We start from the raw sequence: 27,037 nt of genomic DNA, 5'->3' as shown, positions 1-27,037 counted from the left end.
GAGATGTCCGAAATTGTACCTTTTCAGCTGCAATCTGAGACCGATGACAGACACCAGATGATGGAACTGCTTCAATTTTTGGATGCTCCAAAAATCATCGCTTCCATCCCCATTCACCAGGTGTTTCTCGATCTCTTAAAGAAAAACTGGGAATCTCCTTAATCTGTATCACCAGTTAACAAGAAGGCTGACTCCACATTATCTCGTCCAGTCAGCACCAGGCTTTCAAAAGCCTCAACTGGATCATCGCTCTGTTGTGGTTGAGTCCGCACAAAGAAAGGCCAAGCGTCTAAAGCCACACTCCTCCACTCCGCCGGTCAAGGACAATAAATTCCTGGACAGTGTGGGACGGAAAGTGTACCATGGAGCTATGCTGATTTCTCGCATAGCCTCATATCAACTCTACATGACGCAATATACCAGAGCCATCCTTAAACAGATGCAAGATTTTGCTGACACATTACCTGACCAATACCAGCCACAGCTTCAGACCCTTCTTAACAAAGGGTTTGAAGCAGGGAAGCACGAGATCAGAACGGCTTATGACATCTTTGATGCCTCCACAAAGGTTTCAGCTACTGCCATTTCGGCCAGACGTTGGGCTTGGTTAAAATCATCCAACCTTCGCCCAGAGGTCCAGGATCGTTTAGCGGATTTACCCTGCTTAGGGGACAATTTGTTTGGAGAACAAATTCAGCAAATTGTAGCTGAATTAAAAGAATCACCACGAGACGTTTGAAACAACTTTCTTCTGTTCCGTCTGAGGTTTCCTCCAAACAACCACTTAAGAAGGACTCTAAGAAGTCGTTCTTTCGGCCACGCCGTTACTACCCTCCATCGGCCAGGCCTCGTCCAGCTCGATCCTCTACTAGGCCTCAGCCGCGTCAGCCTAGGAAACAAAGGCCTACTGTAGCCCCTCCTCCTGGGCCTGCGGCTGGCCTTTGACTCCCCTGTAGGGAACACATGCCAAACCCCTCTTCCAGACATTCCTGTAGGAGGTCGACTGTACCATTTTCTACAACCTTGGTTGCAGATCACCTCAGATCAGTGGGTGCTAACAATTATCGCACAGGGTTACCACCTCAACTTCATAACTCTTCCGGCAGACTCCCCGCCTCTTCAAGCGTGGAGTCTATCCACCCATTTGACTCAATTACAACAGGAAGTATCTCTTCTTCTGCAATCAAATGCTATAGAACCCGTTCCTCCCTCTCAACGAGGCAAGGGATTCTATTCCAGATACTTCCTAATACCAAAGAAATCAGGGGGACTACGTCCCATTTTGGACCTTCGAGCCCTCAACAAATACCTTCAAAAAGAGAAGTTCAAAATGGTAACCCTAGGCGCGCTGCTCCCTCTGCTACAAAGAGGGGATTGGCTGTGCTCTCTCGACCTCAAGGACGCTTATACCCACATTGCGATCACACAATCCCATCGCAAATATCTGCGGTTTCTAGTAGGCCACGACCATTATCAATACCGTGTCCTACCTTTCGGTCTGGCTTCTGCCCCACGAGTCTTTACCAAATGTCTCGTAGTGGTAGCAGCATTCCTAAGGAAGAAAGGTGTCCACGTCTACCCTACCTGGACGATTGGCTAATCAGGGCCTCCACCCCAACAGATAGCTCAATCCTCCCTAAAATTGACAATTCAAACACTCCTTTCCTTAGGGTTTCTTGTCAATTACGACAAATCTTGCTTAGTCCCATCTCAAACCTTATCCTTCATTGGGGCAGACTTGGACACCTTACAGGCAAAGGCTTACCTTCCTCTTCAGAGGGTCCACACCCTAATATCCCTGGCTCGCCAGCTCCAGTCTCAGAACACTGCCACGGCTCGCCAGTTCCTCATTCTCCTAGGACACATGGCATCCTCGGTTCAAGTCACTCCATGACCCGACTAGCCATGAGAGTAACACAATGGACTCTACGACACCAATGGATTCAAGCTTTTCAGCCTCTGTCCTCCATAGTCACAGTCACACAAGCGCTGCGCCTATCCTTAACCTGGTGGACGACTCAGGTCAATCTCCTTCAGGGCTTACCTTTTCTTCCACCGGATCCGCAAGTAATCCTAACCACCGACGCTTCTCACATCGGTTGGGGAGCCCATGTGGATGACTTTCAAACCCAAGGGTTATGGTCCAAAGAGGAAGCCGAACACCAGATCAATTTCCTGGAACTTCAAGCAATCCGCTATGCGCTCCGAACTTTCAATGATCATCTATTTCATCAGATAATCTTAATCCAGACGGACAACCAAGTGGCCATGTGGTACATAAACAAGCAGGGAGGCACAGGCTCCTTCCTTCTGTGTCAGGAAGCTGTGCAGATCTGGGCGGAAGCCCTCTCCCACTCCATGTACCTCAGGGCCACTTACCTGCCGGGAGTAGACAATGTATTGGCAGACCAGCTGAGCCGTGTCTTCCAACCACACGAGTAGTCACTCGATCCTCTGGTAGCGACCTCTCTGTTTCACAAGTGGGGTTCTCCCCGCATAGACCTCTTTGCGTCCCCTCAGAACCACAAAGTGGACGATTACTGCTCTCTCATTCGGAGCCAGCACTCTCGGCCGAGAGATGCATTCTCCCTCAAGTGGACAACCGGTCTGCTCTATGCATTCCCTCCACTCCCTCTTGTGTCAAAGACTCTCGTGAAGCTACGCCAGGACGGAGGAACCATGATCCTGATAGCACCTTACTGGCCACGCCAAGTATGGTTTCCAATACTCCAGGATCTCTCCATCCGCAGGCACGTTCCTCTAGGAAAGGACCCGCATCTGCTCACTCAAAACGACGGATGCCTCCTCCATCCCAACCTCCAAGCCTTGTCCCTGACGGCATGGATGTTGAAAGGTTAATCCTTCAACCATTTAACCTTTTCAGATTCCGTTTCTCGGGTCCTGATAGCTTCACGAAAGCCTTCCACAAGAAGTCTTACTCATACAAATGGAAAAGGTACACATCATGGTGCACTTCTCAGTCCCTTGATCACCTTTCCTGTCCAATCTCCAAATTCTTGGACTATTTATGGCATCTCTCTGAATCAGGTCTTAAAACCTCTTCTATCAGAATGCATGTCAGTGCGGTAGACCGCCATTCCATAAGGGTATTGGGGTAATTCCTATTTCAGTCCAACCCTAGTAACACGCTTTCTTAAGGGCTACTCCATCTAAAGCCACCCTTGCGTCCTCCGGCCCCATCCTGGGACCTTAACCTGGTTCTTGGTCGTCTAATTGAAACCTCCTTTCGAACCTCTGCACTCCTGTGACTTGAAATATCTCACTTGGAAAGTGTTATTCCTTTTGGCTGTTACTTCAGCTCGCAGGGTTAGTGAATTGCAGGCCCTAGTTACCTATCCGCCTTACACTAAGCTCCTGCAGGACCGGGCGGTACTCCGCACTCACCCTAAATTTTTACCTAAGGTAGTTTCGGAGTTTCATATCAATCAATCTATCGTACTACCTATCTTTTTTCCCAGGCCCCACTTCCAACTCTGGAGAGCAGACCCTGCATTACCCTAGACTGTAAACGGGCTCTAGCTTTTTACCTAGACCGTACAGTTTCTCACAGGAAGAGCACTCAATTATTCGTCTCTTTCCATCTAACAGTTAGGGACAACCTGTGGGTAAGCAGGCTCTTTCCTCCTGGTTGGCGGACTGCATTTCTTTTTGCTATGAGCAAGCTGGCATTCCTTTTCAAGACCGTGTTAAAGCACACTCTGTGAGGGCCATGGCGACGTCAGTGGCACACCTTCGATCGGTGCCGCTTCCTGACATCTGCAAAGCTGCAACCTGGAGTTCTCTCCATACCTTTGCAGCCCACTATTGTTTGGACAAGGCTGGAAGACAGGACTCCATCTTCGGCCAGTCTGTCTTGCGTAACCTTTTTTCCAACCTGATGTACCAACACCCTTCCACCTACCCCGGTAGGGTGCGGATGCCCTTTCCCAAATTTCTCCCTCAGTTGTTGTGCCTGCTGCACACCGTTGGTACATTTGGTGCAAGTCGGGACATCCTCAGCTCGGTACTCACCCATTTGTGAGGACAACCATCCTGCTTGTCCTGTGAGAAAGCAAATGTTGCTTACCTGATGTAACAGGTGTTCTCACAGGACAGCAGGATGTTAGTCCTCACGAAACCCGCCCGCCTCCCCGCGGTGTTGGGTTCGTTTATTTTTCCTTTCTAGGCACTGCCTGTAGCTGATAATCAGACTGAAGGGAGACCCCTGCTGGCTGCAGGGTCAGTGCCCTTGCTGGGCATGCCCAGTAGGGGCCAGTCAAAGTTCTGTTTAAACTTTGACAGAAGTTTTCCGTGGTGGGCTCCATCCTCGATGTCACCCATTTGTGAGGACTAACATCCCTGCTGTCCTGTGAGAACACCTGTTACATCAGGTAAGCAACATTTGCTATATCTGCTGCAGATAACGCTAGAGAAGGATATTTGGCCCATCTCTCTATCAACATCAGGCAAACCCCACTGTGAAGGTGCTCGTTTAATAATTTAGCGAATTTTGAGCATGAAACATTGACAGAGCGGGGGTTGAAAAACAAGACTTCTAATTTTCTGTTTTTTGAGGGTGGGGAAACTTTGCAGGCCTAGAGATACTACATAGTGCCGAAGTTGCATAAAAGTCAGAGTTAGGTAGACCGTATTTGTTCTGTAAGTCCTGGAAACTGTACATGCTGGCAAGTAATTGTCCTATATACACCAAGCCCTTTTCTGCCCAATTCCGAAAGACTATAGTCTCGATTCCAGGTTGAAACTGAGGGTTACCACAAAGAGTCAATAGTGGAGTTATGTATGAACCTATTGTAAGTAATTTGCAAATATGTGCCCAAGCTTGCCGCCCTGAGACTAAAATTAAAAAGTTTCTGTAATGCCCAGGGATAAAGGAAGGGGGGATTTTAACTAGGGCCGATAGAGAATGGCCTTGTAGCCATGTCTGTAAGTGAGTAATTGGGGAAAATATGATGAACCAGAAAACCAGTCTTTCAAATGCCTCATCATGCAAACTAGATTGTATTTCTGGAAGTCTGGACATGCCAGTTACCCGTTTGACAAAGGCTCACACAGCCGACGTAATGCTAATCTGGCTTTCCTTCTCTGCCAGATGTATTGACTAAGGGCTTTGTTAATTTCCCAAAGGTCCTTCCTATTTAACCATAGGGGAAGCATTTTTAATAAATACAATCATCTGGGAAGTTCATTCATTTTGAATAGGTGAATTCTGCCCGTTAAAGAGATAGGTAGATGAGACCACTGTTTCAAGCGGATTTTTAATTTTTTGCAGCATGGGGTGTATATTGCACTGGTATATTTTGTTGATGTCAGGTGGAATAAGGACCCCTAGATATTTAAGGTTAGTGCCCATCCAACAGAGCGGAAAAGGGGACCCCCAGTTTTGTTGAAGATTCCCGTGCACTACCATGGCCTCCGACTTGTCCCTATTTATCTTGAGCCCTGAGAAGAGCCCAAATTTAGCTTGATGGTCAAGTACTTTTGGTAAGGAAATTTGGGGTTTGGTTAAGAAAATTAATGTATCATCAGCAAATGCCGCTATTTCAAAGGAGGTATTGCCCACTTCCAGACCCCTGATTTCACTATCTTCCGCAATGGTCCTCAGAAGAACATAAGAACATGCCATACAGGGTCAGACCAAGGGCCCATTAAGCCCAGCATCCTGTTTCCAACAGTGGCCAATCCAGGCCATAAGAACCTAGCAAGTACCCAAAAACTAAGTCTATTCCATGTTACCGTTGCTAGTAATAGCAATGGCTATTTTCTAAGTCAACTTAATTAATAGCAGGTAATGGACTTCACCTCCAAGAACTTATCCAATCATTTTTTATACACAGCTATGCTAACTGCACTAACCACATTCTCTGGCAACAAATTCCAGAGTTTAATTGTGCGTTGAGTAAAAAAGAACTTTCTCCAATTAGTTTTAAATGTGCCACATGCTAAATTCATGGAGTGCCCCCTAGTCTTTCTATTATCCGAAAGAGTGAATAACCAATTCACATCTACCCGTTCTAGACCTCTCATGATTTTAAACACCTCTATCATATCCCCCCTCAGTCGTCTCTTCTCCAAGCTGAAAAGTCCCAACCTCTTCAGTCTCTCCTCGTAGGGAAGTTGTTCCATTCCCCTTATCATTTTGGTAGCCCTTCTCTGTACCTTCTCCATCGCAATTATATCTTTTTTGAGATGCGGCAACCAGAATTGTACACAGTATTCAAGGTGCGGTCTCACCATGGAGCGATACAGTGGCATTATGACATTTTCCGTTTTATTCACCATTCCCTTTCTAATACTTCCCAACATTCTGTTTGCTTTTTTGACTGCCGCAGCACACTGAACCGACGATTTCAATGTGTTATCCACTATGACACCTAGATCTCTTTCTTGGGTTGTAGCACCTAATATGGAACCCAACATTGTGTAATTATAGCATGGGTTATTTTTCCCTATATGCATCACCTTGCACTTATCCACATTAAATTTCATCTGCCATTTGGATGCAGATGAATACGCGGGTGTATTTCCTCAATGGAGATCTTAAGCTCTTGAAATTGTGAGGCTAGATCTTTAAATCTCGAATCGAGAGCTTTTACCACTGCATTAGTCACTTGAGCTGTAAGGTCGTCTTGCGAGTCCCTTTGTCAGTCTATGTGCTGAGGAGAAGGACTGTGTCCTGGCGCCAGCGCCATCTTGCCTGTAACTTCTTTAGTCTTGTCTTTCTCCTTTCTTCTCCCTCTCAAGGGCATACTATTGTGAGACTTTAACATGAATTTGTTCATAGACATGTAGTTCACCGTCCCTGCACCAGAATTTGTCCCACTCGTCAGGATGCCGCAAATTTCAGTGGATTGGGGTGGATGGTGCCTAGAGCTGAAGCAGAAAAGTTCAATCGGTATCGCAAGGAAGAAGAGGGACCGGACCACCGGTAATCTTCTCCTGCATCTTATCTGCAAGGAGCCCCATGGAGTAACCAACCCCGGCACCTGAGCCTTCTACGGGGGGGAGGGGGGGGGGCTCACTAGAACCTAACTATCCCCCGGGAGGACTTCTTGATGTTCCTTTTTTTTTTTTTAGTAGCTTGAATCGCTGTAGAAGTGTAAGAATAGGATAAAAAAGAAACCTACACTACTTTTTTTTTTTTTTTAAAGGAATAGTGTTTCAACCCTTAAATCAGGGCAAGACTGCAGGATTTACACCATCTCCATCTGCTGGAGACAGAGAAAGACTGAAGGGATACAGTAGGCATGCCAGGTTAAGGAAGGGTGCCTTTTCAGTTTTTTCTCTGTCTCCATCTGCTGGAAGGGAGGCATAACCCAGTCTGGACTGATCCGGGTACGTACAGGGAACTGAATTTAGATACACGAAAAAAAAAAAAAAAAGGACAAGGAGATTGTTTCCTGGTCATTTGTTTCCTTATATTTTCTCCTCTATCCAGGCTCAGCTTTGCAGGCTGAGGATGACGGGCAAGTCTCCTCGGAGCCTGAATATCTCAGTACTACTCTTGAGCAAACAGGAGTCAGCCCCAAAAAACAGTCATCCTTCCCTCTCTTTGCCCCTCCTGGACATCACCTCCACGACACGCGTCAATGTGCCACAGTCGACTTGCAGCCGTTCATGAAAATGAGATCATTTTGAAAATTGTTCCCCCACTCCAGTGTATCTTATGCAGGTAGAAAGCAATTTACCCAGGTAAATAGACCCTCTCACAGGATTAGGGCAAGGGAAGAAAACAAGGCATCTAAGCTTTGGATTTTCAAAACCGTGCCTGTTTCTGTTGGAAAAACCAGGTGTAAACCTCCGCAGCTACTTTTACCTAGCAGCTACTTTTACCTTGCAGCTTGTCTCACCATGCTTCAAAATATTTGCTTTCTCTTCTTACCCGTAATCCACGGTCTGCGAGAACCAGCCAAGGACTGGATGCCAATGGGTTAGATTAGATTTCTTCTGGGAAACGTACTTCTGGCAGTAGGACAGCATGTGAGTGAGGACGTTCACAAAATGCTTCGCTTCCTCCTCTAACACTTTTTCAGTCAAGTAGCCCAAATATATAAGGTTACCTACAACCACAACAAGCAAGACTTACAGAGTGCGCAGCGGGGTAAAGTCCACACATACCTTGGAGTCACAGACTTCACCATGAATTGTATGTACGTTGCTTTGAAAACTCACGCATAGGAATCCATGTATATGCACAGACTAAGTCACTTTAATACTTCTTCAGAAAGCTTAACTTGCGCACATGTTCCAACTCCATTCCCCAGGAACGCCTCCCTGCAGTTTGTGGAACAGGGTTACTTGCAGACTTTTACATGCTCTCTGGGCTATTTTATAATGGTCCCTTGTGCTCATAAAACCAGGGAGGTCCATAGTTATTTATTTATTTTTAATTTTTATATACAGACATTCTTGTATAATATACAAATCATACCGGTTTACATTAAAACAGAAGATGCAGGCAAAATGTTTCCTTTGTCTAATACATTGAACATTTATAACAAGGAAATTGTTAACAAGGGATAAAAACTAAGAAAAACATGGAGAAAAATATAAAAGAAAAGAGGAAGAAACATAGAAGTTTAAAAATGAAAAGGAGGCACAATGGGTTGCACGAAGGGATGCATAAAGGGGAGTGCCCCTTTGTTGCGCCCCTTTGGGGCACGACGCCCGGCGCGCAACGCCTGGTAGAATGGCTCCATTTACCGGCTCGACGCTAGGCGGGATGACGTCAAAGGGGGGCGGGTCTCTTGCTCACTGTTTTCCTCTCAGCGTTCTCTTTTCAGATTTCTTCAGTTAGAAGCATTTAGCTGGATAACGCAGAAGTTATCCGGCTAAAGGAATATTTGGGCACTTATCTGGCTAAATTCTAGCCAGATAACTTCTTATCCAGCTCAAATTTGGGAGGATAAGTCAGGGGCATTCCGGGGGTGTAACTGGGAGAAGCTGAATTAGGCGGATAAGTTATCTGGCTAACTCTGGTCAGCCCATACACTTGTCCTAACGTTAACCGGATAAACTTATCCTGCTGATAGCAGGATATACCCAGTGGTATACTGCTGAATATATGTGTTAAGTGGGTACGTTTTTCTGGCTAACTAACCAAGCCGCACGGTGGTTGAATAAGGATCTCAGGATTTATGCGTATAAATGGCCTTTAAAAAGTGACCTCCATCGTTTAAACTAATTACAATTTATACCCACATCGTCTATCTCAGCTGAGTCAGGACTATGCTGGCATCTGAACCTGTGAAGCAAAAAAGTAAGCAAGGATGGTAGAGAGAGAATGGGGGAAAAAAACCACGAAAGGTAGGTGAAGGGGAGGAAGCATGAAGTAACCAGAGAACAGGGAAGTAACCACAACAAGTTCTGGATTTTTAGCCTGCCTTTCCAAATGATGCAGCATTTATTAGAATTCATGTACTAATAGTCATACAGGCTAATTTTAAAACAAGCGCACATGCACCCATACACGCATGTAGTGGCGCACAAGCAGAGATATGCTATCATTTTAAATCGTGCGTGAACAATTTAAAATACACCTACCGCACGTAAGTGTGCACCTAATTTTAAGAGTTTACTCGAGCAAACCTACGCGCATATCTTCCATAGGACTCTACCAGCTTTAAAAAGCACAAGTAAGCAGATTTTGAAACATGTTGGCGCGAGGGACATTCCCCGTTTTTCCCACTTAATCCACCAGTTTGCCCAGTCAATCTTGAGATCAACCAGACCTTGCTGGTCCTTCATCTTATACACCCCCCAGGTCACCCGGGGCCCTCACCCTGTCGTGTTAGGCCTAAAATGCGAGATCTGCAGACTTGGTCCTCATCAGGAGCAGCAGTAAAGTTGCACGGCTAACAAGCCACCGCCCGCTGCGGCCTCCGGTTTTAAAATACAAAGATACGTGTGTAACTGTTGGCCCTGTCCCAGGATGCCCATGCCATACCCCTTTTCTGCCCCCTTATTTTTACCTCTTGCACACGCATACATGGTCGTAAATCGCGGATTTTAAAATCCATGTTGCTCACGCATATGTGGGCACTTTAGCAGGAACAACACTTTTAAAATCAACCCCTTAGCGAGTACCTGAAGCAATGGGAGATAAAGTGAGTTACCCAAGGTCACAAGAGTGGCAGCGGGGGGAAATGGAATTTGTACCCTGGTTCCCTGCTTCTCAGCACATTGCTCTAACCACAAAGACACTCCTTTTCTGCGTGTCCTACATTAGGCATAATCTTTTCCTACACTATTTTCTTCATTTCATTTTAGATTTGTAGATCACCTTTTACAAATAAACACCCCGAAGTGGTTCACAAATTAAAAATACAGCATAATAAAATATTTAGTTATTTATAGATTCTTATATTCCACTAACCTTCCAAAAATATTGTCCAAAGCAGATTACATATATTAATACAAAAGCATAAAAAACCTAACACATACCTCAACACCCCCACCCTGCCCCTCACTAGGGGCAGGGTAAAGCCATAGGGCATAATATACATTTCAAAATACAAAAATAGCACAAAAATTAACAGACAGATTCTGGAGACATACTCACCCAATAAGCACAAAGTATGGCTTCCTTCTAGACAAACACACACGTCTCTACACTGTTCTTCACGGCTCAAAAACAAGATAAATTTACGAAATAGATCGTGGGATTCTATTACTGACAGCCGCTGAAAGAGAAGAAGAGACACGATCCCAAAGGAACAAATGAGGAGGGAGCTGAAACCGTGTTTTTCTAAGTTACTTCCGGGAGCTGCGTGGAACTAGCAGAAGAGATGAGGGAGAGAGTATCTGAGTATTTCAGGCCCGCTGCGGTGCGGCTCGTTAGCGCAAAGAGGCTTCTTACCTCGGGCGAAAGAGTGGCGAGGTGAGACACGATGGCTGGCACAGACATGATGTGGATCAACAAGGACCGCAACAAGTTGTCCGAGAAGTGAGCGGCAACTACGGGACTAACAGGAAAAGACCTAACATCAGGTTTTGTAAGAACATATTGAGAATGTTATGACTTAATGTTCGGACTTCCTTCCCAAGAAATACAAACAGAGTCCAATTCTACAAAACAGGTTTTACCTCCTGTTCTCTTAATATTAAAGCAATCATGCCTGCCTGAGGTGGCATCTCCTGGTAGAGGGCACAGGGCAAAAGCCATGAATCTTAGCTAATGGGGCATTATGGCACAGGAACAGCCCAGTCAAAAAGTACAACTGCTATCCACTTATAAAAATAAAATAGAATACAGAAATAAAGAGGAAGACATTAAAAGCCAAGTCCCAGCACCTTTCTACATTTATAATTCAGAGTAGAACACACACACACATTCAATAGATAATATTTATCTATATTGTATTCATAATTATTACCTGCCTTTACCTTCTTTCCAGCTATCTAAGCTTCAAAGTTCTTTACTCCTTGTTGAATGTAACTTTGCCTTATTCACCTCTATTGTTTAATTACTTTAGTTGGCGCTTCAGTTATACCCTTGTTAAATGTAAACCGATCCGATATGGTTATTACTATGAAGGTCGGTATAAAAAAGTGTTAAATAAATAAAATAAATAAATTTACACCTATGTAAAGAATCAAAATATAAATCCTAACAGAGCCAGGACAGAAAAGAGAAGCATTTTAGAGTGTGATTATTAAAGAGACCTTTCCACTTTGCTGACTCAAACTCAGCAGAGTTAAAATGTTCCTTGGAGATGTTAGTGATATACCATCGTATGGAGAAAACACTTTTGCAATTTAAAAAAAATAATAAACATTCTTTCCATGGATGGCAGAAAAAGACCATACGGGCTATCTAGTCTGCCCAAGCCCCTCAACTGCTCAGCTCTTCAGAGATCTCCTGTGCTTGTCTCATGCTTTCTTGAATTCAGATACTGTCCTTGTCTCCACCACCTCCTTTGGGAGGCCATTTCCTGCATCCACCACCTCTTTCTGTAGATTACTCCTGAATCTACCCCCTTCTGCCGTCAACCCATGACGGATTGATACTTATGCTAGATCAAGTGAAGGCATGTCCCTGTCCTATGTGGGGCTCCACACCACAGGGAACATAATGCACCCAATTCCCTGCCTTGCCTGTCTGCTCATCAGAATGCTAGACAGCAGCCGGCGATATGGCACCTAGAGCCAAACCCCGGAGCTACAGAGAAAATATCTTTCCTTTGTGAGCCCAGCACATTATGCACTAAACACACTCAGGGAACATTTCAACTGCAAAGACTTTCTAAGTGGGTGAAATCTTTAACCACCTGTCAGTTGTAGCTAGGACAGTAGTGACTTACCGCAATGCAAGAGAAAAGATTGCAGTCAAAGTGCCTTTGGATATGGAGGGCCTGGATCGGGCCAAGCCATTTGTTAACAAAATCTGAAAAGAAAATTTGCAATTATTGTTGTAGAACATTATTTTCTGGAAACATTTCCAGATGACAGTGTAGTACAGAGCAGTGAAACCTGGAGGTCAAGTCTGAATTTCAGTAGGTGGTTGAGGAGCAAATCCCTTACCCTCCCCTGTACTCCTCCACAGGTTGAAAGCTGGTCAACAAAGGTTTGTTAAACCAGGGAGAAAGGAAAACTGGTTCTTACCTGCTAATTTTCGTTCCTGTAGTACCACGGATCAGTCCAGACAGTGGGTTGAGCCTCCTGTCCAGCAGATGGAGACAGAGAAAAACTGAACGGGCATCCTACATCAGGAAAGTGCTCACCCTGCGTCCCTTCAGTATAAACATTATCAAAGCAGAAAGTGTAAGTTAACTAGAGAAAAGATCAAGCAAGTAGCCAAAAAAGCTGCAACCGCAAACTCGAACTTTGAAATGTAAAACAGTGTTAAGAAAGACTGCTCTTACATTTATTTTATTTTATTTATTTGTGTTTTTCTATACCGGCATTCACGAGAGTTCGTATCATGTCGGTTTACATAAAACAAGGGGTGATCAATACATTATAACGTACATAACTAAAACATAAGAGTATACATTACAGGAGTATAACAGGTGCACGGAAGAAAAAAAGTTACAATAAAACAGGGGTTATTCTAACTGGGATTAGAGTTAAAGGAAAGATAAAAAGTTTAACAAGAAGTAAAACATTGTAGTGATTGGTTGGTATATATCTATCTGGCAGATACTTCCGGTGCCTTATCGTACTGACATGACGTAAACGTGCAGAAAAAAATCTGTGAAAAAGAAACTTCGAGCGGACGTATCAAAAAACAGATGTAGCCCTGTTATGGTTTAGCGGTGTTTGTGTGGATTCTTGGGTACTGTGGCAGATGACCATGCCCACGGGGCAAAGCCCCAAGGGGAGCCACAGTACTGGGCTAGACTCAGGACGCACAAACTCAGAATTAGATCTTTTATTGTACAGCTTGATGTGTACCACCAGAGGTGGCAGTAGTGAGGTAGATCAGATGTAGCAGTCTCGGGACCCTCTGCAGAGGGAACCCTTCTCACTCCGTTGGTATAGGGGAATTCCGGTGTAGGTTTCCCAGCAAGGCAATGCTGTAGATGAAAGAATTGGGATCAGCTGGTCTCTAATATATCAAAGGAAAAAATTGACCAGCTGTATATAAATAAGTGGTACGGACAGAATTTATTAAAAGCCAATCTTTATTCTACTATGGTCAAAATTTAAAAAAAGGTTTTTTATATAGAGACAGAAACCTCAGAACTGGTAAACCTTGTATTTTTTGCAAAGGTTTTTAAAGAACCAGTAAGTTCGATCATAGGTTTCCTGTTGTCTCTTTTTTTTGTTTTTTCTTTAAAAAGATTTTTAACTTATATATATCTTATTGGACATAGTATTCTAAATGTTTAGTGAAACTTGACATATTATGTCGGAATGAACTTCCCTTACAGTTTTGTGTTACCATTAGTAGCACAGCCGTTATTTTCTGGCTTATGAATTTTAAGCTGATTCGGTTAATATACCATAAATTAATCTCAATGTGTATTTCGTTCAAATTTTTCACTGAGAAAGTTCTTATGCCTTTTCACGTTACAGAATGTCCTTTGAAAACAGTGTCCGTATCAACTTGAAAATACAGCCACAGTGTTGCACTTATCTTTCAAACTTGTTGCCTAGAATCGCGATTCTAGGCACACACTTGTTTCAAGCGGTGAAAGATATCGCAACAAGTTTGAAAGATAAGTGCAACACTGTGGCGGGGATTATAAGCACAGACTTGTTTTGAAACATTCATATTGCAACAAGTTTACAAAATTAGTGCTACATTATAGAAGGCAAAGCAACAAGTCTTCAAACCATGTCATTTTGTTTAAAGGCATAAAGTTATAATAACTATTTTGCCTGCTCCAACCTGGGCTGTATTTTCAAGTTGATACGGACACTGTTTTCAAAGGACATTCTGTAACGTGAAAAGGCATAAGAACTTTCTCAGTGAAAAATTTGAACGAAATACATATTGAGGTTAATTTATGGTATATTAACCGAATCAGCTTAAAATTCATAAGCCAGAAAATAACGGCTGTGCTACTAATGGTAACACAAAACTGTAAGGGAAGTTCATTCCGACATAATATGTCAAGTTTCACTAAACATTTAGAATACTATGTCCAATAAGATATATATAAGTTAAAAATCTTTTTAAAGAAAAAACAAAAAAAGAGACAACAGGAAACCTATGATCGAACTTACTGGTTCTTTAAAAACCTTTGCAAAAAATACAAGGTTTACCAGTTCTGAGGTTTCTGTCTCTATATAAAAAACCTTTTTTTAAATTTTGACCATAGTAGAATAAAGATTGGCTTTTAATAAATTCTGTCCGTACCACTTATTTATATACAGCTGCTCAATTTTTTCCTTTAATGCTGTAGATGAGACAGACAGAGTTAGATTACTCACTAGATGGTAGCTGAAGGTAGGCGATTCCACCAGGCTGAAATAGATGGTTCTGGCACCGAGGCAGGGAGAGCAGGCCCCCGAGGAGCGAGTACCTGATCCCTGTAAGGCACCTGAAATAAAGCAGAGGGCCCCCGAGGAGCAGGTACCCAGGTTAGTCAATACCCCGAAGGGCAGAGAGAGCTTCCAGCGGCAGCACGGAAGCGGAAGAGTAGCTTAGACCGGACGAATGCAATCCTTGCTAACTCAATGAGCTAGCAAACAAGTACAGGCTATATACCCGGATGGCGTGATGTCACTTGAGGGGGACGCCCCTGAGGTTCGCACCAATGCTGGAATAAAGATGTGGTTAGCGCGCGCACACGCGTGCGCACCCTAGTAGGAACATGGCGAGAGGCAACGCCATAGCCGTTCCGGGGACACCAGAGAAGGCAGCTTGCAGATGCGGCGATAGCCATTTTCCCAAGTTAAGCGGGAGGAGCTGTGAACAAAGTGAGGCATACGGGGCGAAGCCGTCTGAGACCGACGGACGCAACAGCCTTGGCGGGAGTCTGGACTGATCCATGGTATTACAGGAATGAAAATTAGCAGGTAAGAACCAATTTTCCTTGCCCTGTACGTACCCGGATCAGTCCAGACAGTGGGATGTACAAAAGCTTCCCTAAGTAGGGTGGGACTGAGATAGTCCCGCTGAAGCACTTGTCTGCCGAAGGAACCAAAGACTGGTGTCTGAACATCGAGACGATAATGCCGAGCAAATGTATGCAGAGATTTCCAGGTAGCCACTCTGCAGATCTCTTGTGGAGACACCAACCGGCTCTCCGCCCACGAGATTGCCTGTGAAAGCAAAGAATGAGCCTATAAGCCCTCTGGAACCGTCCGACCCCGACAGATATATGCCGAAGCAATTGCTTCCTTTAGCCATCGAGCTATAGTAGCCTTAGAAGCTTTGTTCCCCTTACTTGGTCTGCTCCAAAGAACAAAAAGATGATCAGAGACTCGAAACTCGTGAGTAACCTGTAAATATTGCAGTAGGACTCTCTTAACATCAAGTCATCGCAGTTCTCTGCCAGGCATACTGGCAATGTCCTCTGGAGAAAAAGCTGGAATCTCCACTGACTGATTTACGTGAAAAGAGGACACCACTTTGGGTAAAAAGGAGGGGACCGTTTTAAGAGAAACCCCTGAATCAGAAATGCGGAGGAAGGGCTCCCTACAGGACAAAGCTTGTAGCTCGGACACTTTCCTGGCAGAGCTATAGAGACAAGAAATACCGTCTTAAGAGTCAGATCCTTAAGAGTGGCCCGCCGTAGGGGTTCGAAAGGTGGCTCGCAGAGAACTCGAAGTACCAAATTAAGACTCCACAACGGACAAGTAGCTCGGACAGGCGGATTCAAATGCTTGGCACCTTTGAGGAACCAAACCACGTCTGGATGGGCTGCCACCGTGTAACCATCGACTCGCCCTAAGAGGGAATCGAGAGCTGAAACCTGCACCTGTAAGGAATTGAAGGTCAAACCTTTGGAGAGACCAACCTGTAGGAAGGAGAGGTCCAGGGACACCGGAGCCTTGCATGCCGGTACTCTGGACTCGGCACACATATTCTCAAACACTCTCCAAACCCGAACATAAGCAAGGGAGGTGGAAGTTTTACATGCCCACAGCAGCATGGATATCACTTCCTCCTTATACCCCTTCTTTCTCAGTCGCCGCCGCTCAAAAGCCAGGCCGCAAGACAAAAGCGTTCCGCCTGATCAAAAAATACGGGACCTTGATGTAGTAGGTGAGAGAGATGACAGAGTCGAAGAGGACCATCCGTCGCGAGGTTCACCAGGTCCACGAACCAAGGCCTCCGGGGCCACTCTGGCGCTACAAGGATGACTGGCCCTCTGTGGAGTTCTATTCTTCGGAGTACCTTGCTGACCAGAGGCCAGGGTGGAAACACGTAAAGTAGGACCAGGGCATCCACCCCCTCCAAGCAGTGCTCCCGTCTGCGACTGAAGAATCTGGGGGCTTTCGCATTCCTCAGAGTGGCCATCAGGTCTAAGTGGGGAGTTCCCCACCGGCACATGATCAGCTCCATCGCCTCTTCGGATAACTCCCACTCTCCTGGGTCCAGGTGCTGATGACTGAGAAAATCAGCTTGAATATTCTCTTTCCCTGCAATGTGGGAGGCCACTAGACGATCCAGATGGCCTCCACCCAGGAGAGCAGCTTGCTAGTTTCCAGGGCCACCAGGCGACTCCTGGTGCCTCCCCGGTGATTAATGTAAACGACAGTGGTGGCATTGTCGGAGAGAACTCGCACAGCTCTGTGACGAATCAAGGGCAGGAAGATCTTGAGTGCCAGATGGACCACTCGGGTCTCCAGATGATTGATGTGCCATCGAGATTGGACTTGATAGACTGAGTCTGGCACACCGCTCCCCAGCCGGAGAGACTGGCATCAGTCGTAACAATGACCCACTGGGGTTTTTCCAGGCGCATCCCCTTCAACAGGTGAGCAAGAAAGAGCCACCACTGCAAGCTGGCGATGGTAGCATCGGAGAGCGGTAGAGGGGTCCGGAACTCCTCCGAAACCGGCTTCCAGCGGGAGAGCAAGGCTTTCTGTAAAGGTCGCATATGCGCAAAAGCCCAAGGAACCAGGTCTATGGTGGAAGCCATAGATCCCAGGACTTGAAGGTAGTCCCAGGCCGTGGGCACCGAGAGAGATAACAGATGTTGCACTTGACCCACGAGCTTGAGTGCCCAGGCCTTTGCCCACGTGGGTGTTGAAGCATGCTCCTAGGAATTCCAGGACCTGAGAGGGCTTGAGGCTCCTCTTGGAGAAATTGACTATCCACCCGAGGGAAGTGAGGCGTGACAAGACCTTGTCGACGGCTATCGCACAGAGTTTCTCCGACTTTGCCCGAATGAGCCAGCTGTCCAGGAAAGAAACATAGAAACATAGAAATGACGGCAGAAGAAGACCAAATGGCCCATCCAGTCTGCCCAGCAAGCTTCACACACTTTTTTCTCTCATACTTATCTGTTTCTCTTAGCTCTTGGTTCTATTTCCCTTCCACCCCCACCATTAATGTAGAAAGCAGTGATGGAGCTGCATCCAAGTGAATATCTAGCTGATAAGTTAGGGGTAGTAGGGGTAGTAACCGCCGCAATAAGCAAGCTACACCCATGCTTATTTGTTTTACCCAGACTATGTTATACAGCCCTTATTGGTTGTTTTTCTTCTCCCCTGCTGTTGAAGCAGGGAGCTATACTGGATATGCTTGAAGTATCAGTTTATTCTTCTCCCATGCTGTTGAAGCAGAGAGCCATGCTGGATATGCATCGAAAGTGAAGTATCAGGCACATTTGGTTTGGGGTAGTAGGATGGACTAGGACTTCCTCCCGGCAGAGGAAGGCTGCTACATCCACCATGACCTTGGTGAAAGTGCGAGGAGCAGTGGCGAGACCGAATGGGAGCGCCCAAAACTGGAAGTGCCATCCCCAGGATGTTGAAGCAAAGATACTTCTGGTGCTCTTGTCGGATCGGAATGTGTAAGTAAGCCTCCGTCAAGTCGAGAGAGGCAAGGAACTCGACTGAGCAAACCGCTGCTATTACCGCCCTCAGTGTCTCCATTCGGAAATGGGGGACCTTTAGAGCCTTGTTGACCCACTTGCGATCCAGGATCGGTCGGAAGGAGCCGTCCTTTTTGGGGACAACGAAGTAGATGGAATACTGGCCGGATCCCTGTTCCTCCAGGGGAACAAGGACTATGGCCCCGAGCTCCTTGTTTATCTAGAGTCTGGCAGACCACCGAGTGCTTTCGACTGCCGCAGGGAGATATTAAGTAGCAGTCCGGGAGATCCCGAGCAAATTCTAACACGTAGCCTCTTTCGAAGACTTCGAGGACCCACTGATCCGAGGTAATCTTGACACATTCCTCGTAAAAGAGGGACAGACATCCACCTAAGTTGAGAACGGAGGAATGGGCCAGCCACATCTCATTGTAATGACTTTGTAGCAGCGCCTTGGTGTTTACCATCTCGGAAGGGGCGTTGCCCACGAAAGGAATGAGACCACTATTGAGATCTTGTGGAAGCATTTCTTTGAAAAGTTCCACGCGGTTTGTTGTATCTACGCTGTCCTCTGAAATGAGAGCGCGAAGGGAAGAATGACTTGGACTGTTTAGGGCGGTCCTCAGGCAGCTTATAAATCTTGTTGTCGTCCAAAGATTTAATAAGCTGATCCAGGTCCTCGCCAAAAAGCAACTTACCCCTGAAAGGTAGAGTGCCCAACTGGGATTTAGAAGAGGAGTCCACTGCCCAATTTCACAGCCAGAGGAGGCGCCTGGCCACCACCCCAGAAACCATGGCTCTGGCCTGCACCCGGAGGAGCTCATAAAGAGCATCAGCGCCATAGGCCACCGTAGCTTCAAGTCGTTCCGCCTGTTCTGCCTCTGCAGACGGGAGGTCTTGGGTGCTCAAGTAATTGTTGAACCCACCTGAGACTTGCCCGCTGCATGAGACTGCCACAGACTGTCGCCCGGACACCAAGGGCCAGGACTTCAAAAATTCTCTTAAGATAGCGTTCCAATTTACGGTCCTGAAGATCTTTTAACGCGGTTGCCCCCACAACCGGGATGGTGGTCCGTTTAGTGACAGCGGAAATAGATGTGTCAACTTTAGGGATCTTGAGCATCTCAAAGCATTGGTCTGGTAGGGGGTAGAGCTTATCCATCGCCCTACCTACCCGGAAACCAGATTCGAGGGACTCCCACTCCTGAAGCAGAAGCTGCATTAGCATGGGATGAAATGCAAAAGTACATGGAGGAGCCCTAAGCCCCGCCAGGACCGGGTCCACTGTCTGAGAAGTGGAGGCACTCGTGGATTCTTCAGGAGGGACTTCTATACCCAGCTTGTCCAGAATAAAAGAATGAGCAGGTCAAGTTCTTCCCGACAGAATAATCGCAAAACCCGCGGGTCTTCCCCCTCGACAGGCGGGTTTGGGAGCAAGTCCACATCCTGATCTGGGTCTGGCAGCGGAGAGGGTTGAGGCAGATCAGGGGGGATCTAGTACGCCCGGTACAGTCCTGACCCTGACGGAACCCTGAGAATCCGGGGCGTGAGGGGCCTGCCCAGCGGACACCCGAGGAACCTTAGCCAGAGGGGGGGGGTGGACCCGAGGAAGGATCGACCTGTTCTTCCAGGCTGGCTAGAAAAGATTTGTGCATCAAAAGAACAAACCGGGGAAAAACGGTGACGAGTTTTCCCGGGTAGGGGGTGAGGGGAAACCTGGTGGGAAAGGTCAGGGTCCGTCCCTGGGGAGTTCACGGGGCTTAGATCTGGCGGCAAATCACCGCCATGCTGTAAGGCTCCTGCCCCGAATGCTGTAAGACTTAAAGGTAATATGTCCGCCATTCCCGTGGTTTTTCTTGAGGGGGCCGGTCTGGGAGCACGTTTGGTGGTTCGACCATGGACCGCTGAGTTCGCTGCCACGACTGAGGGGCCCTCCCCACTGGGCAAGCAAAGGAAACACAGACCACTGCGGGATAGCCTCGAAGCAGGCTCCCCGCAGGCAGACAGCTGAGTGCGGCATGAGAAAACAAGCTGCCGCGGAGAAAAAATGAAATCAGTTGAGCCGGGCTGAGAGCACGAGTGGGAGCAGGCGATTCAGCTCTGCTACGCTCCTCTTTCCACTGCACTTCAAAATCAATCGCGGGTGCCGCCAAAAGTGCTTTTCAGTAATTAAGTGCTGAAACTTAACAGAGCAGAGGCAGGGAAACAGCTCTGCAGTGGGACCCGAGGCATGAGTCTTCTCAGGGGTCACCAAAGCATGAGGAGGAGTGACTGGACCACCAGTATCACCCCAGCCAGACAGAAGGCACCGGGAATAAGGGCTCCTAAGCTGAATAATCAAGGGGAAACCCCCCTAGGACCCTGTAAGAGCTGTGAGACAGAACTGTCTCACTTGTTTCTTTTTTTTGTTTGTTTTATATAATTTATGCAACTAATACTTGCTTTATCCTGAAGAAAAAGAACCCAAAAGGTAGGAAGAAATTCCCACTGAGAGAGAGAAAACAGCTAGGAAGAGGGAACCGCAGGTTCAACTGCCTGCATCTGCTGCAAACAGAGAAATACTGAAGGGACGCAGGGTGAGCACTGTCCTGATAAAGGATACCCTTTCAGTTTTTCTCTGTCTCCATCTGCTGGACAGGAGGCTTAACCCACTGGACTGATCCGGGTACGTACAGGGACATGTTGCTGTATCATATTCTAACAGCACTCTTTAAATATCATGATAAATTCCTTAATATTACTGGAAAAGAAACACACGTCAAAAATAGCGTACGGGTATCAGCTGTATCCATAGCATGCCTATCCTATATCTTGGCTTATGAATCAGAGATTTCATGATAAATATTGAAGGCCCCGCAACCTAATGACTAAAACTTTCTGAAGTGCAGAGCATTAGAAACTGGATTCTGTGTGGGCTGTCATACTTTTTACTGAATCAACACAAGGATCAGATAAAAGATGTGGCACGTGAGCTTTCAAAACCACATCTGAAGAAGAAACCTAAATGCTCGCAAAAGCTCATGACCAACATTCCCTCTGGACAGTTCTCATGTTTGTCCCGTGAAAAAAAGTACCATCACTTGCAAAATATAAAAGATATGAGCAGCATCGCAAACATCTGTAGAGGGGAATAAGGTGAGGCAGAAAGTGAGGGCCAGCATTCTCCATTTCACAAGAAACCAAAATTCACTGGTTTGATGCTTTACTTTGATAATATAAAGGAAAATTGGTTCTTACCTGCTAATTTTCGTTCCTGTAGTACCAAGGATCAGTCCAGACTGCTGGGTTATGCCTCCCTTCCAGCAGATGGAGTCAGAGAAAAGCTGAAAAGCACCCACCATATAACCTGGTGTGCCACCTGCGATCCCTCAGTATAATCAATATCAAAGCAGAATGAAGTAAATTTAATAACCAATGACTAGATCAAGCGAAATATAATTCTCTTAAAACAACAACCTGTGAAAACTATGTATAAGCTCGTGCGACACTTCAAAGGCGTCGAAGATCTGTAAAAAGAAACAAACAAATAGCCGAGTGGACTCTCCTAAATACTATATCCCCGGGCAGGCATCTGGACTGATCCTTGGTTAGAAGGTAAGAACCAATTTTCCTTTCCCTGTACGTACCAGGATCGGTCCAGACTGCTGGGATGTACCCAAGCTGCCCTAAATGGAGTGGGACCCGGAGAGTCCCGCTCGAAGCACACTGCTGCCAAAAGAATCCAGATCCGGAGCCCAGACGTCCAAACGGTAATGTTTAGCAAATGTGTGCAGGGTCTTCCAAGTAGCTGCCCTGCAAATTTCCCGAGGCGACACACATTGGTTTTCCGCCCAGGACACCGCCTGCTATCTGATGGAATGAGCCCTAAGACCATCCGGCATAGGTCGCCCATGACGTATGTACTCCGAAGCAATAGTGTCCTTCAACCATCAGGCAATAGTAATCTTGGAAGCCGTACACCTTTTCTTAGGACCACTCCATAAGACAAAAAGATGATCTGACAATTGAAAGGTATTAGTCACTTCCAAATACCGCAGAAGTATCCTGCGGATGTCCAATCCCGAGCCTGAGGAGAACTGTTATCCACATCCGGAAAGGCCGGTAACTCAACCGTCTGGTTGATGTGAAACGCCGAAACCACCTTTGGCAGAAAGGAAGGCACCATCCGAAGCGAAACCCCAGAGGCTGTTATTCGCAAGAACGGCTCCCTTCATGACAACGCTTGAAGGGAGCTGAACAGATAGCTACGAGAAATACCATCTTAAGCATTAAATCCTTCAACGTGGCCCACTTAACAGGCTCAAAGGGAGAATCACAGAGCCCCCGGAGACCCAAATTCAAACTCCACGAGAGACAGACCGACCGTACCGGCGGGTGTAAATGTTTGGCCCCCTTCAAAAAACGGGCTACGTTCGGATGCCCCACAATGGAAGTACCATCAACCTTACCTCTTAAGCAGCCTAACGCCGCTACCTGGACCCGGAGCAAGCTTTCTTCAAACCTTCCTGCAAGAATGTGTACTATAATGGCCCGCCGTGGGGACATGTTCAACCCACTGCACCAGGAATCAAACACTTTCCACACCCGAGCATAGGTGAGGGAGATAGATGTCTTTCGTGCGCATAAAAGAGTGGTAATCACTGCCTCCGGATAGCCTTTCTTTCTCAATTGTCTCCTCTCATAAGCCAAGCCGCTAGACAAAAGCGATCCACCTGATCGAAAAATACGGGACCCTGCGCAGCAGGTTCGGCAGATGACCCAGACACAGGGAAATGTCCGCTGATAGATTGATCAGATCTGCGAACCACAGCCGTCGTGGCCACTCTGGAGCCACCAGAATGACCGGTCCCCGGTGGGATTCTATTCGCCTTAAAACCTTTCCCACCAATAGCCAAGGAGGAAACACAGAGGAGAATGTCTGGAGGCCATGGAAGGACCAGGGCATCCACCCCTTCCGCTCCGTGCTCCCTTCTGCGACTGAAGAAGTGAGCTGCTTTTGCGTTCAGTCGAGTCGCCATTAAGTCCAGCCGGGGGTTCCCCACCGGTGTGTCACGAGCCACATCGTCTCCTCGGACAATTCCCATTCTCTGGGATTGAGCCGCTGCCGACTGAGGAAGTCTGCCTGAACGTTGTCCACTCTGGCTATGTGAGATGCCGCTATGCGGGTCAGATTGCATTCCGCCCAGGCCATAAACTTGTCCGCTTCGGATGCTACCCGCCGACTCTTTGTACCCCCTTGACGGTTTATGTATGCCACGGTGGTCGCATAGTCTGATAGGATCCTTACTGCCCGGCTTCGGACAAGCGGCAGAAAGTGTCACAGTGCTAGGTGAACTGCCCTGGTTTCCAAACGATTTGTAGACCATTTGGCTTGCTGAGGGGTCCATTGATCCTGTGCAGATTGTGACTGACAGACTGTCCCCCAACCGGTCAGGCTGGCATCCGTCGTCATGATTATCCATCGGGGAATGTCCAGGTCCATGCCCTGAAGCAAGTGATCCAGAACAACCACCAATCCAGGCTGGACCTGGCCGGTTCCAGCAAAGGAAGGGCAGTTGGAACTGCTCCGACTTGGGGTCCCAACGGGAAAGCAAAGCCCTCTGCAAAGGTCTCATATGAGCAAAAGCCCACAAAACTAACTCCAGGGTAGATGCCATAGAACCAAGAACTTGCAAATAGTCCCACACCTGGGACGGAACCAGCTGGCTCTTGGGGTAATTGACGACCCATCCTAGCGAATGCAGAAGGCGTAAAACCGACTGAACCGAAATTTTGCAAAGCTCTTCCGACTTTGTCCGAATGAGCCAGTCGTCCAGGTAGGGATGAACTAAAATCCCTTCCCGTTGAAGGCATGCCGCTACTACCACCATCACCTTGGTGAAGACTCTTGGAGCCGTCGCTAGTCCGAATGGGAGGGCTCGAAACTGGTAATGATCCCCCAAAACCATGAACCTCAGGAACCTCTGATGGTGCTCTTGGATTCCTATGTGCAGGTAAGCTTCCGTCAGATCCAAAGAAGCCAAAGACTCGCCTTTGTGGACGGCCGCAATGACAGATCTCAACATCTCCATCCGAAACCATGGAACTCGCAACGTTCTGTTGACCTTCTTCAAATCTAATATCGGCCGGAATGATCCTTCCTTTTTGGAAACCACGAAGTAAATGGAGTAATGACCGGTCCGACGCTCGGCTGACGGAACCGAGACAATCGCTCCCAGTGCCTTCAAACATGACAGAGTTTGAAGAATTACTTGCTGTTTGTTCTGCGACCCGCAGGGAAACACTAGAAACAGATCCTGAAGCGGTCGAGCAAAATCCAAAGCATAACCTCGATTTATAATATCTAGAACCCACTGGTCCGACGTGACTTTGACTCATTCCTCTCGAATCATGGAGAGCCATCCCCCGATCTCCGGAACGGAGGAATGGGCCGGCGCACCTTCGTTGGGGAGCCTTATTGGAGGCGAAACTGTGAGAGTTGCCGGTGTGCTGAGGCAGTCTGCCACAAAAGGAATGTGCCCATGCCTGTGACCGTGTCGAATTTTGCTGAGGAGCAAGGGAAGAACCCCTGCTTGAACGGAAACGGCGTTGACCCCGAAAGCACCCTCGGAACGCACCGAAAGAACGAGGTGGTCTGGGCTTGTCCTCAGGGAGCTTGTAAACCTTGTTGTCTCCCAATGCTTTAACAAGTTGTTCCAGCTAGTCCCCAAACAACTGCTTTCCCTTGAAAGGAAAGAATCCTAGCCGAGACTTAGAAGAAGCATCAGCAGACCAATTACGGAGCCACAGTAGCCGCCTTGTGGACACCGCCGAAGACACGGTATGCGCAGAGGTGTGTAGAAGATCGTACAACGCATCCGCTGTATAGGTAACCGACGATTCCATGCGGTTAGCTTGGTCAACCTCCTCCGGAGGTAGCTCCTGGGACGTGAGCAACTGTTGAATTCATCGGAAGGTAGCTCTCTGCATAAGGCTGCTACAGACGGCGGCCCTCATACCTAAGGCGGATACCTCAAATATCCGCTTGAGTAAAACCTCCAATTTTCTATCCTGAAGATCCTTGAGAGCTGCCACCCCCGTCACAGGAATCGTCGTGTGCTTAACTATGGCTGTGACTGCCGAGTCCACCTTAGGAATACTGAGGAGATCCAAGGACTCACTCAGCAGCAGATAAAGCTTTTCCATGGCTCTGCTAACCCACAAAGAGGCTTCAGGTGCATCCCATTCCCGGGATACAATCTGGAAAAGTTTCAGATGAAAAGGAAAAGTCTGAAGCGGTGCTCGAAGCCCGGATAAAACAGAGTCTCCCAGAGAAGAATCCGTCACCGGTTGCAGAGCTGGAATCTCCAGTTCCTGAAGCACGTGAGGGATTAACAGATCAAGTTCCTCCTTGCGGAACAAAACGGAGCACCTGTGGATCATCCCCCTCCACCGGAGCGTTACCATCTACATCATCCCCCATATCCCCTGAGGAGGGGTCTGGGAGCCCACCACCAGGAATTGGACGAGGGAGCCGTGGTCCAGCACTGCCCTGCCCCTCCGCTGGCTTCAAAACCTTAGCCGGAGGGGGAAGCTGCGTTTCCCATTCAGCTTCAGCTTCCAAATACACTTTATGCATCAGCAATACAAACTGAGAAGAAAATGGGCGCTGCCGCTTTAAGGCCCCCCCCCCCCCCCCCCGTGGGGGAAGCAGAGTCCTGAGGTAATACTGAGGGAGGAGCTAAATCAGGCTGGAACACGCGATGCCTTTGAGGGCTTAGTGAGGGTGGGGAAAGCGGAGGGGAATCTCCCTCCGAGCTCTGAACATCGTGATCAGGCAAGATGGCCGCCGCTCCCGATGCAAGCGGGGACGGAGCAGTACCCTGTCCCCGGGCTGCCTGCCTGCCTGCTCCCCGAGCCGCGCGAGCATGGCAGAGCCGGTTTTTGCCCTTGAAACGGCCGCTGTGAAGGCCCCTTGTCCCCGGGAATACATCGGGAGCAGAGGCCTTCATGGGAGAGCCGCGACGCCGGCTCCCCACAAGCACCACAACGGGACCTGCGCGGCATGAAAAAACATGCAAAAATGAATCGGTAGCTAGGTGAAGAAATCCACCCCTTCCGGAAGCCCGGGAGAAACTCGACAGGCTAAGGGCTTAACAAGAAAAGGTAGAGTGCTATGTAAAATGTCTTAAAAACACCCCTTTTTCGTTTCCCTTTTTTTTTTTTAAGCCACCAAGCAGGGGAATTACTGTCCCTGCATGCACTACACAGGCAATACCATTCACCAGAGGAATGAATCCTTCTCTGGTCCTGTATAGGAGAGGGGAGAGGGACCGGCCCACCGGTAAATCTCCCCCCAACTCACCGGGTAAGGGACACATCTCCGAGTATAGAGGCCTAGGGCACTGCCCAGCCTTGCCTGCCTTTAGAGAGCGCTCTGCTCCTGTCTTTTTGATACTGTTTTGTTTTGTTTTTGTTGATCTAGTCAATGGCGTAAGGAAAAAACAACTAGAAACCTGTTTGAAACTTAGTAATTAATAAATAGTTTTGTCTTGTAAGGAGCATCCACCCCTTCTTTTCAGGACCGCAGGTTAGGTCAACCT

At 47.3% G+C, this 27,037-nt stretch overlaps 1 protein-coding gene across 1 annotated transcript in view; it reads right to left on the bottom strand.

Moving 5' to 3' along the window:
- UBE3B (ubiquitin protein ligase E3B) overlaps positions 1-27,037 on the bottom strand; it is a 125,376-nt gene that overhangs the window by 60,848 nt on the left and 37,491 nt on the right. Inside the window, exons 9-12 of the mRNA XM_029620092.1 lie at positions 12,321-12,403; positions 10,877-10,982; positions 10,580-10,700; positions 7,901-8,078 (exon numbers count right to left, since the gene is read on the bottom strand). Of these exons, the coding sequence (XP_029475952.1) occupies positions 7,901-8,078; positions 10,580-10,700; positions 10,877-10,982; positions 12,321-12,403 (488 nt within the window). The remainder of the gene's footprint in view (positions 1-7,900; positions 8,079-10,579; positions 10,701-10,876; positions 10,983-12,320; positions 12,404-27,037) is intronic.

Source organism: Rhinatrema bivittatum, chromosome 11, assembly GCF_901001135.1.
Source record: "Rhinatrema bivittatum chromosome 11, aRhiBiv1.1, whole genome shotgun sequence".
Classification (NCBI taxonomy): domain Eukaryota; kingdom Metazoa; phylum Chordata; class Amphibia; order Gymnophiona; family Rhinatrematidae; genus Rhinatrema; species Rhinatrema bivittatum.
The sequence above is the reverse complement of the archived record's forward strand: the minus strand, read 5'-3'. Positions and strand labels throughout refer to the sequence as shown.